General features: G+C 38.9%; 4 protein-coding genes across 4 annotated transcripts; 3 read left to right on the forward strand and 1 right to left on the reverse strand.

Annotated features, from left to right (window-relative positions):
* The first annotated feature begins 20 nt into the window (after window positions 1–20).
* LOC138618699 (deoxyribonuclease-2-alpha-like) lies at window positions 21–4,116 on the forward strand. The gene is made up of 7 exons (XM_069694606.1): window positions 21–892; window positions 2,065–2,162; window positions 2,257–2,419; window positions 2,507–2,585; window positions 2,678–2,836; window positions 2,922–3,113; window positions 3,328–4,116. Exons 1-7 carry the CDS (start codon window positions 875–877, stop codon window positions 3,696–3,698), a joined length of 1,080 nt encoding a protein of 359 aa, XP_069550707.1. The 5' UTR covers window positions 21–874; the 3' UTR covers window positions 3,699–4,116.
* Window positions 4,117–5,173: 1,057 nt separating this feature from the next.
* Window positions 5,174–10,206, forward strand: rpf1 (ribosome production factor 1 homolog). Its single transcript, XM_069694733.1, has 9 exons — window positions 5,174–5,513; window positions 6,166–6,222; window positions 6,358–6,438; window positions 6,553–6,648; window positions 7,176–7,329; window positions 7,558–7,640; window positions 8,376–8,557; window positions 8,679–8,805; window positions 9,107–10,206. The coding sequence occupies exons 1-9, from the start codon at window positions 5,256–5,258 to the stop codon at window positions 9,146–9,148; spliced, it is 1,080 nt and encodes a 359-aa protein (XP_069550834.1). The 5' UTR covers window positions 5,174–5,255; the 3' UTR covers window positions 9,149–10,206.
* LOC138618764 (guanine nucleotide-binding protein G(I)/G(S)/G(O) subunit gamma-5) lies at window positions 9,587–11,829 on the reverse strand. The gene is made up of 3 exons (XM_069694734.1): window positions 11,613–11,829; window positions 11,279–11,424; window positions 9,587–9,899 (listed from the first exon to the last, which is right to left on the reverse strand). Exons 1-2 carry the CDS (start codon window positions 11,691–11,693, stop codon window positions 11,299–11,301), a joined length of 207 nt encoding a protein of 68 aa, XP_069550835.1. The 5' UTR covers window positions 11,694–11,829; the 3' UTR covers window positions 9,587–9,899; window positions 11,279–11,298.
* Window positions 11,830–12,910: 1,081 nt separating this feature from the next.
* On the forward strand, window positions 12,911–18,280 carry spata1 (spermatogenesis associated 1). The gene is given in 13 exon segments (XM_069694731.1): window positions 12,911–12,975; window positions 13,109–13,215; window positions 13,901–14,018; window positions 14,287–14,340; window positions 14,494–14,887; window positions 16,175–16,340; window positions 16,443–16,503; window positions 16,772–16,883; window positions 16,963–17,088; window positions 17,239–17,414; window positions 17,735–17,833; window positions 18,010–18,079; window positions 18,082–18,280. Coding segments are annotated over 13 exon segments (1,629 nt in total). The 5' UTR covers window positions 12,911–12,915; the 3' UTR covers window positions 18,168–18,280.
* The last annotated feature ends 46 nt before the right edge of the window (window positions 18,281–18,326 follow it).

The raw sequence follows: 18,326 nt of genomic DNA on the forward strand, positions 1-18,326 counted from the left end.
TTTCACAGTCTGCCATTATTTCACACACCTTGTGATTCTTACCCAAGAACCTTGTGACAATGCTACTATCTGAGCTCACTTATGTCTTTGACACCTTTTCAGATACAATGTTCATGCACAATTAGAGCAGGGACTCTACAGAGGAGCAACAAATACACAAACAATTGGTAGTGATGAAACAAAATGAATCTCAGTAAAACAAGGGTGACCTGAGGACCTCAGAAGGTCACTGTAAGAGTTGATGCATATAAAAAAGAAACCAGTAAAATCCAGTAACATGTAATGATTATCATCAAAAATAATTGTACCATTGTGTCAGGTTCTCCTTCAGGAAACAATCTGTCTGTACACTGAGTGATCAAACTGGCTCAACCAGCAGAAACAAAGGAAGCAAATATGCTCTGCAGCAACGTTTTATTTAATCCTGCTGGTTGTTGGCAGGTTCTGGATGCTTAGAGGGATTTCAGTGAGCATTTACAGTACACTTTTAGTACACTTTTATCTTTTGTAATGGCAGGGAATTGCCAGATGGGTGCAGTAATTCAGGCGATTAGTCAAACCATGCTTCACTTTTACAATGAGAAACAGAAACATACCAAACATCCCATGCACATTCATAATATAAGCAAATCAAACTGGATCGACTGGGCTCACAAGGAAGAAGCCTCATAGTTTCACCGGCTTATAACAGGCATGTCAGCATTCAGGTGTCTGGCAAACCTTTTTTTTTCTTTTTTTTTCGATGAATTACTGTAATGAGAAACTAGGAAGCAGCTGAAATATGGAACAGGGCTGTGGCTAACAGTTTCCTTTTAAAGTGAGGTGTGATGAAAGCAGCTTTGTAAAGCAGACATACAGTTTACTGTGAAAGGAAATGGACATGGCTCAATATGTAAGTAAAATGTTTACATTTCAATAAATTATGTTACAAATAAAATTGTTAACCTGTGTGTTAGCGGCAGACTGAGTATCACCTAATGTTTAGTATCTTTTATTTAATTAATGGGACCTTCACATTAAAAGATAGACTTAACACAATAGTATGCACAGTACTGTCTATAGGTACAATGTAACTTATACTCTAATATTCTCAGGAACGTCGTTACACTACGAGGACTGTAAACATGTTTGTTTATAGGAGCTAGTCCGTTAAATTATTAGTTTGGCTTGTAAATAAACTCTTGAACATGGAGCTGGTATGTTGCACTACTGCATGATTTAATCTTGTAAGTACAGGAAGTGGCTTTAGAGAGATGCAGCACTCTTACAGACCTCTGTTAAGCCACACTCCTGTTTGCACCAACATTTCTCTTAAATCACATGTGAGATTCTTAGAGGAGCTTTAAAATTAATTGGATATATATTACAATCCCTGATGGTGGTGCCAAACTTAAAATGTTTGAGGGGTTAATTAAGTTCTTTAAAAACATCATCAATGTAGAGGTGACAAGTTAAAGGAAAAACATAATAAAAAAGACCATATAAAGAGGACATGAAGGGTCATTGAATGGTTTGATTAGTGTAAAAAATAAATATTGTAGTAAGGCTTTCAAAGCCACCGTAGAGCTGTAACATCCAGAAATTATACTTCTGCATATTTGTTACATTGTGGTATCAAGTTTACTCGTTTTCTCAAGCTTTAGACCACACCTCACAGCCTTCATCAAACAAATGGTGCTTCAGTCAAAGCAGGTTAGAAATCCTGTTCAGTGATTCAAGGCTGACAGTTTTGGAAAAAGCTGAAAAGTAGAAACTTGACTCAGGATTATTCCCTCGAGGCATCAAACTTTAATTTTATAATAGGATTCTGTATTTGTCTGAAATGAACAATACAGGTTGTTTTTGTCTAAACAAAATTAAAATCAGTTTGAAATTTCTTTGATGATCTTATATCGTTCTTTCATTTACAAAACTTTTCAAAGCAATTGAATAATTAGCAGAGGCAAAATGTAATCTACGACAGAAGTAGCTACAGTATAAATATTACATTGTCATTAAAACGATCCCCTTTGTGAGACATTATAAATGAGGACTGCCTCCTAACTCCATGTTTGATTGTTTCAGACAGCAATAATGATGTTCCTCCTCAGTGTTGGGATCCTTTTTCGAGTGTGTGATTCAGATGTCAAATGCAGGGACGACAATGGAAACGAGGTTGACTGGTTGGTGGAAAATTTCAGTTGTGGAAATATATATTTTCACCTCCTCTAAGTCCCCTGAATACATAATAGAATGTACTTATCTCCATATCATTAGGTATGTTTTATACAAGTTTCCCAAAAGGATTGAAGGCGGTTTGGCGTATTTGTACATGGATGAGAGTACCGATGGTTGGGAACTCAGCACAAAGGAAATCAACAGTACATCTGGCACTCTGGCAAACACCCTGAAACCTCTTTTTGACTTCTATGACAGAAAGGTCATGTAAGAAATAATTTTTAGCATGACAACGTGTTTAATCTGGATACCTAATCAAAGTTCTAGTTTTTTTTTTTTTTTTTTCCAGATTGAAGGCCTTGGATACATTCTGTACAGTGATCAACCTCCTGATCAGACTGCTTTTCCATCGTTTGGACACAGTAAAGGTGACTGCAGCAATGTTTTGCATTGAATTGCATTCAAAGCTAGAGAAATCCAAACATAACAAAGCTCCGTATCTGTCGCTGGCTCCCTACAGGACTTGTGATATTGGACAGACAAACTGGAGTTTGGCTTTCACACAGTACACCACGATTTCCACAATATCGAAGAAAAGACTTCTGGCCTAATAGTGGAAATAATAACGCCCAGACATTCATGTGTGTTACTTACCCCTATGGCCAATTCAAAGAGATAGGTAGGTGAGCATCTGGCTACCTTTTAATTTGCTACAGTAGATAATGTTAATTAATTTAAATAAAAACTTTAATCTGAATTCTCAGGGTTGCAGCTCAAGTACATCCATGCTTATTCATATGACTCTGACATCCCAACAACCTTTCACAATGAGCTGCAATGTGTTGCACAGCGAAGCTGCTACCCAAAACAGACACCCTGGTTTAAAGTGCAGTGGCTGAATTCTACTGGAGGGCGTAGTTTCCTCAGCTTTGCAAAATACACACGTTTTGGGGATGGTGAGTGCAGTTTGAACACATAAAGGATTTCAGGATTTAAGTGATTAAACTTTGTGTTAGGTTGATGACAGTGACATGCTGTCTGTTATAAACAAACTATACTGTATTTCTGTTTTATTTTTACGAAGTGCACACACGCACACTCTTATGGACAAGGGTTAATCTTAATTTTCATGGTTAATTGTGCTTCTGTTTTGTTTTCCATGTATTGCAGATCTATACTCTGGCCTTATTGTAAAACATGTGATGCAGAATCTATATGTCAAAAGCTGGGGAAAACTGCGTCGCCCTCTGCCCTCTAACTGCAACACCAGCGTCCCTTATAACGTGTACAATGTGAAGGAAGTACAGCTCCCCTACACGGACCCCTTCAGTGACACTGTGGATCATTCCAAGTGGTGTGTAACTGCAGATGGTGGCTGGACCTGCATCGCTGATATGAACAGGGAGGAGCAGCAGATGAAGAGAGGTGGAGGAGCAATATGCACTCAGGACCCTGTTGTTGGAAATGCTTTCTATAGACTGATCAAACATTTTCAACCATGTGAACCTCCAAGTCCTGATGCTCAACGCAGAGAGCTATAAAGGCACAACCATAAGGACAATGTAAACGCTCGATATCACATACTGAAAAGCAAAACTCCCTCCTGATACCACTTCCAAATGCTACAAAATCTTATATCAAGTGTTGAAATTGTTCTGAACGCAACATTTTAGATGTTCTATATATCTTTTTTGATACATGTAAACCCAATGTTTTATTTTATTTTGAAAATCATGTCTTAAGCATAAACTTCTGCATCTTTGTGCTACTTTTAGTCCACAATGAATTAGTCAAAGTGGACAACTAGATCAATGTTAAATTATAAATCTAGGTGTTTTTCTGTAAATCAATCATTAACCGTTTCTCAGCCATTAAACTGTTTGAGGGCCCCTAGGAAAAGAGGACCTAAAGGAATCGCAATAAACTCCACGCTACCCTGACTCTGTGTGTAATTTGTAAAGTTTGCTGGAATACTATATCCGGGTCCACTTTAACATATTTATTTAGGAATATAAGCAGAAAACTTAAATAATGACTCAAGGACCCTCGAGGGTAGGTATTAGAGCAGGGTTCAGGGCCCTTGTCATGTCTGTTGACACTGATTGTAAAAAGTGATAATGTTAGAAACATCAACTGGTATCCGAACAAATATCTGACCCATCACTTATTATGTATCACTTCAGTAGTCCTGATTAAATGCAGCAATGTAGGGTACGTCTTGTTTTGGAAATACAAGTTCACTCACAACTGAAAGGATCAGATATTTTAATGACATGGGCACCATACATGTACATGTAGGATAATATGAAGAATTGGCATTTTTAGGAAAAAAAATAGCATCAATAAATGATTTTTACTTTTGTTGTGTTATAATGACAAAGTCTGGAACATTTACTTTTGCAGGTACAGGCTATAAACAGTACTGGAAGTGATGCTCAAGTCCCTCCTTCAAGTAAAGTGTGATGGAAAATTACAGAATTAATATGATGGAAACACAAACATTAATGTTCAAAATAGGAGTTTAGTGTCTCATCCTGATTGTTAGTTACACTGACTGTTTTGTCTGGATTGAAAATCACTAAAATGCTGCTTAGTTCCCTGGAAGATGAATGAATATACCCATTCTGATCAAATAAAGTAACTCTTAATTCATCTCTTATATTCTTAAAGTGAGAGCAAAGGGCCACAGCTGTAGTTTAACCAGTGATGCAAAAGTGTTCAAGCTATTTACAATGGGAAGGTACAGAGTTAAGAGGAGAATTATAACATTTAAAGATTAACTTTTGCTGTATTACCAGTAAAGTATAAAAATATATCCACACCTCAAAAAAAATTACTAACTGATTAACTTTTCATAAAACTTATTCAAATATTTTCTTGAAGTCCTGTAGTAGAAGTTAAGAGTGGTAGTAGTCGTCGTAGTCGTAGTAGTAGTAATAATAGTGGCAATTGCTCATCCTCACCGCCAGGGGCCGCACATTTTCAACACCGACCCCAACTCGGTGACTTCCTGTGACCGGAAGTGAGCACACGAACAGGCAGCCTGCAGCACACACGTGAGAAAAAAAAACCCAGCCAAAACAGACAGCTGATACAAGATGGACATTACAGAGGTTCCTATGGATCAACACAGCACAGGTAAGAAGAAGAAGAATAAGAAATCAAAGAAGAAGAGTGTGAGTCAGGGGGGAAATGGAGAAAGCAGCGGAGTGGAGAAGGAGGAGGAGGGGGAGACGACGATGATGAAGGGGAGCGAGGCAGAGGCTTCTTTTCCGCCTGCCTTCAGTGTGTCCGAGATCAAGAACAAACAGCGAAGACACTTCATGTTCATGAAGTTCAAGCAGGAGAAGAGAAAGGTAAAGATGGTGGATAGAGCTCATGTTTTAAATAAAGCTGTCAGACAGTAAGAAACACTCAGCTGCCAGTTTATTAGGGACACCAGTGGCAGCGGCGCCACCTGCTCATTCAACTCGTTCAGACTTAGATTACGGTGTTTTGTCATGGACATAGTGTTGCTTAAATCTAGTCTGAAAGGTAACTTAAAAACATCTACTCAAAGCACTGGTCTGCTTTTAAGCTGCTTTTAATGTTTTCAGTGGAAAGTTTGCTTCTTCTTCGCCCACAGTATATCAATCTGAAAGCTTTAGTTGTTCTACAGAATATGAAAATCAATGCAGCATTTTAGGATGTTGCTGTTTATTATTGATTATTTTATCAGTTTTATTTTTTTGGTTAATGGATTAATCGCAAAGCCAAATAGTAAAAAAAAAAATGCCCATCACTGTGTTCAGGTTGTTGGTTTTGTCCCCCTCAACAGTCAACAATTATGAACTCAAAACGATGAATCGATTTTTCAAATATTGAAATTCAACCAGCTCATCTTTGGATCTTTTCTACATTTAATCTTCTCTGACAAAAGAGTAATTGATAAATCACATGATCAACTTTTAGTAATATGGTTAACATTGGTTACAAACACGTCATGTATGTTTTCTCTCTGTTTTCCAGCAAAAGCTGCAGCTGAAGAAGAAGAGGAAAAAAGAAAGGGAAGCTTTAGGCGACAAGGTGAGTCTTCCCTCTGTGTCGTCTTCTAAATGTTCCCGTTGTCAGCCAAGACAATTTTAATATGTTTAAAAATAGTTTTACCATTAAATAAGGCGATACTATTAATAGTTTTGATTTATTCTGTCCCTAATATAGGCACCACCAAAGGAGGTCCCCAAGACGATAGAAAACCAGCGGGTGTATGACGAGACAACAGTTGACCCAGAAGATGAAGAAGTATGAACCGTTTGTCACTGAGCTTCCTCAGATCCTCTCAGCTGATTTAAAAAAAAAAAAAAAAAAAATTTATGAATGAATTTCATCAATGTGTTTTTTGTGTGTTATTGACAGGTTGCATTTGATGAGGCAACTGATGAGTTTTCTGCCTACTTCAACGGGCTGACGAATCCCAAAGTGCTCATCACAACATCAGACCGACCCAGAGGGGTGAGTGGCTGCTGCTCCTCGTTTTAAATCTTGCCATTACTTTTTAATGATGGAACTGAAGTTGCCAGATTTTGCATTATCACGTATCACTTTTTGAATGACGTGCCACTGCTCAATTTTGTGTTATTTAAATAGTGCACGCTATATTATTTTGGTATATATACAGTCTGTTTATAAATGTGATTATTCTTGATCGTCTTCATGAAATTGTTCACAAAGGAGGCTACGAGCTGAATTGGACTGTTGGGGATGCCACAGCTTTCTTTATTTCAGCTCCACTTTAACACAAAAATGCAACTTTTCTGTATTCAGAAACAATTGATACTTTTTGTGTTTGTCTTCTTTCTGCCTCAAAATGAATCTGTCATGTTAATATAAATGTGTGCGTGATATTTGATTTGCTCTCGTCGTGAGGTGCGATTTGGAGCCTCCTGGCGCCTCATTGTGAACACATTTCTCTTTCGGTCGTTGATTTCAAACGCGGTCTGTTCAGCACGTTGATGGTTCTGTGTCGTGTTACTTTGCAGAGGACGATGAGGTTTTGTGCGCAGCTGGCCACCGTGATCCCAAACGCTCATGTCTACTACAGAAAAGGTTTGGCACTGAAGAGGATCATACCGCAGTGCGTCGCCAGGAACTTCACCTACCTTTTGGTCATCAACGAGGATCGCCAGTCGCCCAGTATCCTCACAGGCTGCTGAGTTAGCAGAGACTCTACACTGCTTTAATCTAATAACCCTGATAACACGGAGCATTTTGTACAATTTAATCCCATTTAATGTTAGTTCATGTGGTAACGTTTTAAGCCTTTTTCTTGTTTGGAGAATGATTACTTTAGAAAAATATGAAAGTTGAAAACTCTAAATATGGATTGGCGAGTTGTAAGCACCCTTAACCATTTGATTTAAGATGGCATTGTTCTCTGTCACCTACCTGATGGGCCGACGGCACACTTCAAGGTCAGCAGTGTTCGGCTACGCAAGGAGATAAGGGTGAGTTGTTGATAATAATAATAATAATAATAATAATAATAATAATAATAATAATAACTCTTCTCCGATTTAAACCTTATGTTATGATTAAGTGGAATATTTCAGAATTCATGCAGCATTTGACTTTCACAGGGATAATAGTGCATTTATCCATAGCTTAGTTCAAACAGTGGAAGGTAGAGAAAAAAAATCAAATGCATTTGAAGAACCCCAAAAACGGTCTTCTTTTCATGTTATGTTGTATTTTCCACATTTAAAAACATGTTCAGCACCATTGTTACCACAGTCGATCAAAAAGTTAATGCACAGGGAAGTTCTACCCCTTTTGAAACACAAATGCTACTCAAAACACCTCATGGTTTCACGCTGTACGGTATCTGAAGCATTTCAGAGTTCTCCGTCGCTGATTTCCCAGAGTTTGACACGTAATTTGACGCGTTCTCTCCGCTCAAATCCATGGCGAAATCGCAAATGCACATAGACGAGTGGTCAAAGAAATCGCGGGTAACTCGGGTGCCGATTTTGATCAGGTGAGGTAACTCACTCACGAAGGTTATAACTTCTCTATGCTTCGTGCATGTCATGGTGCTGCACTCCATTCGCGTGCAACAGGAGCGGTCTTGGAACTTTTTGATTACCCCTCGTATGACGGGGCAAAGATTCTTTTGAAGCCACTTTTGCCCCCAAAGTCTAGCTGTGTGATTATAACATCACTTTATTCTTTCCTCTCCGCAGAGACGAGGTAAAGATCCAACCGAACACTCTCCTGAGGTGATCCTCAATAACTTCTCCACTCGTCTGGGACACAGCATCGGCCGGCTGTTCGCTGCTCTCTTTCCACAAGACCCTCAGTTTGTAGGTCGACAGGTCGCCACTTTCCACAACCAGAGAGACTTCATCTTCTTCAGATTCCACAGGTGAACACTTTGACTGCGACTTCTGGCTAAACCCTCCTTTTGCACACGTTTTTTTTTTTTTTAAAGAGTGTTTATCGTACAGCTCAACGCCAAAATAAATAAACAATCGCATCTCCAAAAGGTACATCTTCAAGAATGAGAAGAAAGTTGGTATTCAGGAGCTGGGACCTCGCTTCACCCTCAAACTCCGCTCGCTGCAGAAAGGCACCTTCGACTCAAAGTTTGGAGAATACGAGTGGGTGCTGAAGGTGAGTCTGAGTACTTCAACATTTCTTCGAGACGCCAGAAGAGCTGCGATGGTAGAATTAATGTCAGAGCACTTTAACTGCAGTTTTTTTTCACTGGTTTGTACACCTCAGTTAAGTATTCAATGCCTCCTTCAGTGTACTGATCTCCGCTTAAATCCATACGTGTGCAGCTGATCTATTTGCTTTTCACAATCATACATTATTTTGGTGCTCTGGCGAATTTAAATGTGGCACAAAATAGGAGAATTTCTGTATTGCACTTTTCTTGTACAGCTAAAAATCATACTTCCTCTGTTTTCAGCGCCATGAGATGGACGCCTGCAGACGAAAGTTCCAGCTCTGAAAACATCACCACCTTCCCCTCGAGGATGTCCTCATCTATTATCCAAGATACTGCAGCTCTTTGTGGACTTGCACAAATAATACTTTTTTTCTGGAAACAATTGTTATAAAGCTACATCTACAGGGCTTTACCTTAACATGGCTTATGGACACATCGGGGACGAGTTAAAGGTTGGACATTCAGAAGATACCAGAGAGGAGACGAGCCGAGTCCTGATTCCCTGAAAACTCTTCCCTCTGTGTTTTAGGTCAAAGTTGTATCGGATGAAGTAATTGCGCATACAAACATACACGTGCAACAATAGTTTGTGCCTGGAAATGAGCAAAGGGTTTAAATCACGTGTACAGTGCTGCTGCTTTTGTATGTAGAAGGATTTTAAAAAATAATTATCGATGTCAAAAGATTTCTCTATGTTCTTATTTTAATTACAACATGTAATTGCAAGTTTGAAATGTGGAAATTTTATTCTCAATCAGGCATGAAAAATTTACATTTTAAAAAGGCACGTGTTGATATGGGTTAGTTGCTTTTATGCAAGTAGGTTAAGACATTTTTTTGTGCTACATAAACACTTGGAAAGTTGTGAGATTTCACAAAGGCAAACGTTAAAAAAACACCACCAACAAAAACCCACTCTTAAGTTAGTTGTTTGGCCCAAATTCCCTAACACTCCTGAGACTATTCCAGTCCATGATGCAGGATCAACAGGATCCTGCAGCCCAGTCACACGAAACACCACGAAGTCCAAAACCTGCAGAAATGTTACACGAATTAGAAACGCATACAAAGAAGACCTTTTACTCAGAAGAGCCACACCACTTTACAAGTTTCAGCAAGTCAAATTTAGCATTTATGTACTTTTATGTGCTGCCTGAATGAAGCAGAAACCAGCTTCACTGCTAAATCTCTTGCTTTTTTTTTTCTTCCAGCAACAGCACACAGTGTGGTTGTAAAATATGACTTTATGTAAGATCACATGCTTTTACTTTAGTCTACAATCTAACCAATATCTGATGAATATTTAAGCATAAAAACAAGAACAAATGAAGCCATTGTGACATGTCTAAGGCTTTAATTTTTTTCCCATAAAAATACCTGGATATTTTGTCGTATTATAAGTGAGACCACAAGAAAAAAACTTGACTGTTGATGATTATAAACGCCACCTGACCTATGGTGTGTGTGTGTGTGTGTGTGTGTGTGTGTGTGTGTGTGTGTGTGTGTGTGTGTGTGTGTGACCTTTTGAAGTTCGGGTTCATCTTAAAACTCAAATACCCAAACTGAACGCGCAAAGTTTAAGACTTTACATCAGGCTGATTACAGGGAAATACCACATGTATAAAATTATAAACAAGATATGAAATATTTACCAACATATCTTTTTGTGGCATGCCGATGTTCCAGAGTGGCCACAAAAAGCTGACATAAAATCTATCAAATGAAAACAGTGAATGAACAAGACCTGGTCAGAACTTTTAAGGGCTTATAATTTGAAACAATGGATTTTAATTCGTAAAGGACACAGGATAACATTATTACTCAAGTGTCTCTCAGTGACGAGACACTTTTTAAGAGCTGGCCCTGCTATATGTGCAGCCAAAAGTGTGGTAATTAAATCAAATTTAAGGCCACAACATTTATTGAATTAAAAATGAGCGTGTTGTTGGGGGGGTCACAGTCCAGATGTGTCCAAATTAGTTTTTAACAGCTCTACCAAATAATCTCGTTTCCCCTCTACATTTCTCAAATCATTTGAATAAAAGTTCAAATGATCCAATATCTCACCAAAAATCAAAGAGCAGAGGGGAAAAAAAAAAAGTCTGATTCGTAATTATCTGCTGTCCCTGGATATAAAACTGAATATAAAGTGGTTTAAACCAGCTCCAGCGGTGACACACCGACACAGCGGTATTAAAGCATCCAATCATGTCATATAATCCATTTGACTTTTAACTACATATTGCTGGTAACACTTCTGTACTTTTACTCGAATAAGACTTTTCAGGGCGGATTTTTTTTTTTTTTTTTTTTTTTAAACTTGGAAAGTTGTTGTTATTTTTAATTACCCCCCAAATAAAAGACAGGTGAACTATGCAGGTTGAAAATGGAGAGAGAGAGAGAGTTACTCACGGAGGCTCGGCCTCTCGGTGCTATAGGAAGGAGCAGACTTTCTGCGGTCTGAACGGGTTGTTGCTGGACGACATGCCGGTGAGCAGAGGGTCCTGCTGGGCGTTCTGGAGGCAGAACTGCTGCAGGTCCGCCGCGGCCTGGGACACCTGTGGAGAAAAAATAAAATAAATAAAAATAAATCGGTCCTGGAAAGTTACCTCCCCGTTCATGTGTACATGAATACAAACACTGCCGAGATTTTCACTTCAAACACGGAGAGGAGCTTTTAACTTTTGATGACCGACAACCACCACACGCCCTAAAAACAAGCAACGACCCGAACCGCTTGTTATACCTTCACTCTGTTTATGCCAGCTTCGAAGCGTAACTGCTGGACGATCTTCTTCATCGCTACGATGCTGGACGATCCTGACATTGTGAAAAAAAAATATATATTTTTTTTAACAGCCACTTAGTGTTTAGTCGACGAATATAAAACTTTTATAGAGCGCTCGTTGTTGCTCGCTGGCTTGCTAACTACTTCTTCGTCAACAACGGAGTTCCGGTTTTCTTTAAAGGCGTGTCAGCAAATGTTGCGTTCAATCATCCTCGGAAATTCTCAGTTTTGTACTGTTTTTAATCTGTAGGTCACCAAATACTGTTGTTGGTTTATTTTAATTTTTTTTTTTTTTTTTTTTTTTACAGTGGTGGAAGAAATATTCAGATGCTTTCGTAAAATAAAAATACTAATAATACACTGTAAAAATATTTTACTACAAGTAAAAACTTTATGCGAAAAGGATGTAGCCTGCGTATTTTCATCAAATTTTAGGCCTATTTAAACAATCAATAATAGCTTACACACTATGCAATAAATGTTCCCTGCCAGTGTTTTACTAGTGTATATGATATTTTTGGATTAATATTACTGCTGCATTAATGTGTATTTTACTGCTGTAATTTTTTTTATTTTTTTTATTAAGGTTGTGAGATTGAGTGGAGTAGAAGTACAAAGTTGCATAAAATAGAAATACTGGTGAGGTATATCACAACTTTTTAGGCCTACTTAAGTACAGTACTTAAGTAAATGTACTTAATTACAATCCAACATTGAGTGTTTGTTGTTACTTTGAAATTTTGAGAACTGAAAGCGAGATGCATAAAGCGTATCCTTTGTGCTTATGTTAATTTATATGTAAAATGTCGCTCTACTTAAAATACAAGGGAAGCCTTGGGAGAGAGCATACGATTAAAAAAAATCCTATAGTCTTTGAACGCAGCATCCAATCAATATATATATTTCGTCCTTTAGTTGTGAAAATGCAACAACACGCTTTATCAAATAAAAGTACCAAACGAGCGACAGAGCAAGTATAACAGATGAATATTGTCACAAATGGATTCTGCAGGACACCTGACATCTCCGGTCATCACACTTGTTAGTCTTTTTTATGTAAGCAACTGTCCTCATCAGCACCAGAGCAACCGCTGCTGGCACTCCCATAAAAGACACTCCACTGGACCACTCAGTGTTTGATTACAGCAAATTGTTACTAAGCAGTCCACGTCCTCACAGCACAAAAGAAAAACCAAGCTTTCCTGCAATAGAATCAACTCTTTTTCAGTGCGGCTTCTTCTAATGCTGAATTGGACAAATAATGGAGCTGTCCTGTGAGTCGGTGAGACGTGCAGAAGACAGAAGACCTTCCAGTTGCAAGGTAAGCTGAGGGAGCTCATCACTGCAAAAAAAAAAAATCTACAGGATTTAAAAGTGAACTAAACACAGCCTTTAACTGCCTCTAACCCATGATGCACACTGAAACGTGTCTTTTTATTTTATTTTACGTGTAGTTTGTGGAGCTCCATGTGCTGTATGTGCCTGGCGACCAGTGGAATGTGAAGCTCAATAAAGTCCCTGCTGAAGCCACAGAGAGCTTCATATCTGCCGGCTTCATCAGGTGAAACTGCTGGAATAGTTTCAGACATCAAACTCACGGAAGAATAAGGATTTGTATTAAATTGTAGACATGTTAAGATGTATTTACAGTAAAGATATATAAAATACAGTACATACAGATCTCAGCATTGTTGTATTGCTTAGGGAGTTTTGTTAATAGGAAATTCAATGTAGTCCTCTGATCCTCAAGTAAAAATAGCATGGTGCTCAATATGCTTTTTATCTCAATAAAATTGAAGGGGTGATAAAAACTCTCTCAAAGGATTCAGTTAGCATATTCGACTATTGTGGTATACAACTATACAATCGAGAAATGTTTCCTATAATTTTAAAGTAAAACTATGAAGTCTCACGGCATCTATATGTTCCAATTGTCAGGAAAGGACATTCAAGTAAATTTAGCCTATTTTGTTCATTTCTGCCTGTTTCATATTTTCATGTAAAGCTTGGTGCAATATGTAAACCACATTTTACATTACAAGATTTTTTTCATTCTTGAGGCAGGTATTCAGCTACTCGCCCAGATTCTTTAACAGAATACTAAAACCCTGACCAATGAAAAGTTTTTTTTTTTTTTTTAATTTATCTGGTTTCTACTGTGATACATTGCCAAAAAAATACTGTGCCAAAAAATATAACTGTCTGCTCATTTATCAAACATTTTCTTTCCATTACTGTGATGTTAGGGTTTATCCTGATATCACCCTGAAAACCCTGAGGAGTGAGCTGGGTACTCTTCTTGGTGCTGAGAGGAGCATTGACAAATTCTCCTTCCTGAAATGTGTGGGGCGCAGTCTGGCACTGGTGAGTGCAGCTGGCAGTTTAATGCTGTAATTCTGTATAGAGGGTTTTGTTTCACCAGGCAGACAGTGGGGAGAAACAATGTAAACAGTTCACCATTCAGACAGGCGACACTAAAGCGTGTGTGTGTGTGTGTGTGTGTGTGTGTGTGTGTGTGTGTGTGTGTGTGTGTGTGTGTGTGTGTGTGTGTGTGTGTGTGTGTGTGTGTGTGGATAGCACTCAGTTTTTACTACCGTGCCTCTTACAACAGTAAAATTCTTGTCTATTACAGGTCAAAAGCAAACAGGAGAGCGAACTGAAAGTGAAAACATTTGCCCCGCCATATGTATGTTGAGTCCAGGTTCCTTATTTGTATTCTTTCCTTTTTCATTTCTACAAAGTTAATGACAAACAATCGGATGTCAGTGACACTTATTTCTGCCAAATGATGTACCAAGCAGTTCAGCTCTGGTAAAGTGTTGTTGTCACCTGTCGGCAGGCCACGCAGCCAGAGCTGTACCTTCTGCCAACTGTGGAAATCGACAGCAGTGTCTGCTCCCAGTCTCTTACCCCAGACACAAGCAGCAGCTCCCCAGACCAACACATCTATTACCACCCTCCCAAGATGTGCAGCCTGCCAACAGGAACAAAGGAGCCTGTTAAATTCCCCCTCATCCCCCAGTGTTCCCAGCAGCCACCTCCCACCCCGCGGCAGGAAGAGGAGGAGAAAGAGGAGGAGGAGGAGGAGGAGGACGAAGAGGATGAGGCAGAAGATGATGACGGGAGCTACAGCTCTTCAGAGGGAGAAGAAGAGAATGAAGAGGAAGCCCTCTCCTCCATCAGGAGAGCAGAGCAGGATCACAGGGCACCACAGCTTGTTTCACTGAATAAAGGTAGAATTAAATGTATGATTTAAAATATTTGATCTATAATGAGTTAAACTCTGCGTGTTTGAATATCATAACAGCTTTACTCTTTTTTTTTTTTTTTTTTAATCATCTGGATGTAGTGTCTATCTAAAATGCCATTTTGACATAATCTGTTCCTCTCAGTTATCACGTGATGCAAGGGCAAACTTGTTCCGGTTACTGATTTCTCTCACTTATGCAGCTTTGATATAATTGTCATCAGCCAGATTGTGATAGATCACAAAAATATCAGTTACCTTTGACCACAAAATATTAACCAGTTCATCGATGAGTCCAAGCAAATGTCAGGGCCAAATGTTAAGAAATTCCCTCCAGGCGTTTCTGAGATAGCACGTTCAGAAGAATGTGACTGATGGAAAGGATGGATGTGAGGTCATATTGCACTTGACCTCCGACCTTTGATCACTAAAATATAATCAATTCATCATTCAGTCCAAGTAAATGTTGGTGCCAATTTTGATGAAGTGTTTCTGAGATATCGCGTTCACAAGAATGGTATAGGTTTGAGATCAGAGTAGAGGTGACAAAAGTATGACCTTTTTTTCATAATTTGGACGACATGCAAAAGTATGACTATTTTTCAGTTTTTGGGCAACATGCAATAGTAGGGCATTTTTCGGACCTCACATGTATGTCTCAAGCTGGAATTGAACCAATGACCATCCTAATGTGAGGCACCAGCGCTAATCACTGCCATGAGGGCTTGCTATAGTGTGACTTTTTTTCATAATTCAGACAACATGCTATAGTGTGACTTTTTTTCATAATTCGGACGACATGCTATAGTGTTGACTTTTTTTCATATTTTAGACGACAGGCTATTGTATGACTTTTCTTAAATCTTTTGAAGTATGCCCCGAACCGCTGGCTCCCCGACGTGCAGCATGCGAGGGCCCCATATGTAGTGAAGAAATTTCCCCTCGGGGATTAATAAAGTGTATAAAATTAAAAAAAATCAAATATCACTGCTTGCAGTTTTAATTAATATTTTTTTCCGTCTATTATTCAACATCATAACTACGGAGCAGAGGGGGAGACTGTGACTATATTTCACATTTATGACAGACACTGAATTAGTGACATTGCCCCGGAATGCCCACAGAAATTGTGGTTATTCTTTAACTCTTCTGTGCTTTCAGGTTTTTCAAGTTGTGCGTGAACCATCGATGGTTTAGAATTTAAAGCTTCTTTACAACTTGAGTGGCTAGCAGAAGGATACAACTAAGCTCTTCAGTTGCAATGTTTCCACAGCTTTACAGCATTGTGAAGCTGATTCACTTCATGTGGAAGAGTTTCCAGACAAAGAAGGAACCTGCAGAAGGAGGAAACAATACCACAGAGGCAACAGAGCAGCTACACATTCAGGAGTAGCTGAGTCTGTGGAGGACAGAGATTCAGGCTTCTCCCTCACAAACGGGTACTTACGCAGCCATCACAGAGTTGAATACCTGTGTGCCATATTCATATTTGCATAACAAAAGCTACTTCTGACGCTTGTCCTTGTCTGTTTATTTTGTAGGGTTGGAAAATCAAAAGATGCACATGCACTCAAGTCCAACAGAAAGAAACCAACACCTGGGGTAATGTATAAGATAACACATGCCGGTATTCTTTTAGAAAAACCTGGAAAAAAAACACGTCTCATATCTACTTCAGCCTTACTTTTTCCAGCATAACACCATGGGGCTTTTAAAAGTTTCCAGGTTGTTTCTTATGGTGGTTTGTCTAAATTCCACTGCCAGCAGGTAGGTTTAGTGAAGTGTGTGAGGTCTTTGACGTAAATAAAGAACTTGAATCCACAGAAATCTGTTCAGTTCAAAGCCTCATGTTGTAATTGTCTGTTTTAAGGTGACAGAGAGTCCAGCTGCACTGTCTCGGCCTGTCCGGTGTACCTCTCCACCTCCAGACTTGGCCATGGTCACCCCTAAAAGAGCTGCCTCTCCAGTCTTTCACAGAAACAGTAAGCTGTCACACTGGATACATCCTCAGGACTAAAATGAATTATTTTTAATACTACTGACGTGTTTGGTGTCTGTAAGGAGAGGAACTGATTGAGGAAATCAAGCTGGTGAGGGAGGAGAGAAAGCAGCTTGAGTGGACAAGACAAGAGTTGCTAAGAAAGGGGAAAGACTTGTTAGCCCAGAACAGACACCGCAGGAACCAAGGTGGGCGCAAAATATTATTTTTTTCTTGTTTTACATATATATGTATATATATCAATCCTTCTTCCTGTAATTCTCTGAAAATAAATGGTTCAATTTGTCAAAAGTAACTAAATTCTTCTTCTGCCTTTTTCTTCCCCATCAATGTAAAAGCACGTGACAGCTGGAAAAATAAATATTTTGAAACCAAGAAGGCCACGGCACCATTGGAGGACAACCTGAGAAACTTAAGACAAGAACTGGAGACATTTTACAACAAACTTCTGCACCAGCTCCAGGCCAGAGATAGCAGAGGAAAGTCAAGACGACAAGGGAGATCCTCAATAAAGGTCCAGTCACACATTTTTAATTTGCTTTGAATGCATGTACTATATTATTAATGTTCGGTATGTATGTATTTAGATGGACAACTACACCAAAGGTTTGTTTTTAACTTTTCTCTGTACCTTTGTATTCAGAGCAGACGAGACATTATTAACAAAAAAAGCCATACCGAGTTCAGTGAGCTTCAGGGGTCAAAATGTCTCCAGCATAGTCAATAGAACATACAATTAAAGCCCTTACTTATTGCAGTTAATACACTCTTATATGTAATATAAAACATTTTTTTGGTCATGTAAATAACGGAATGAAATTTCATCTATTTCAGAATGAACTCATCATTCAGATCATGACAGAGAGCCATGAGATTGATAACCTGAAGAGGAAGGTAGAAGATTCCAGGATGAAGCTGGTAACAGAGATAAAGGCAAGTCATTTTCTACATTTCTAAATATTACCTCCAACCTTAACCCTCAACAAGTACAAAATAATAAACTAAAAGCCATCCAAATTCTTTGCTAGAGAAATGTTCATTGCTCACTTAACACAAGAGAGCTGGGTTCACTTGTACAACAGTTTTTTGTTTACCTTTTTTTTTTGTAGTTGAGGAAGCAGGCTGCCACAGAGCTGAGAGCCCTGAAGGCTGAGCTGGCCCAGAAGAAGAGTCAGTCATCTCATCCTGGACTGACAGGAAGTACTGCACAGGACAGACCACAGGTTCAAAGCTGCTTTGTCTAATTCAGGATATACAACACGTGTGAAGAACTGCTTGCCCGGTCTCATAAAATGGATCAACTGTGTGCAGTTTCTGTTGTAGCTTTGATGTAGTTGAATTGTTTGCATTGTTGATAATGTAAATGTATGTTCATCTTTCTCAGGCGCTGTAAGCTTGTTTTCTGCGGTAAAAAAGCAAATATGTG

Source organism: Brachyistius frenatus, unplaced genomic scaffold (assembly GCF_029030835.1).
Source record: "Brachyistius frenatus isolate BFR_SWC_R1_liver_20210118 unplaced genomic scaffold, ASM2903083v1 Contig_18, whole genome shotgun sequence".
Taxonomy (NCBI): Eukaryota; Metazoa; Chordata; class Actinopteri; family Embiotocidae; genus Brachyistius; species Brachyistius frenatus.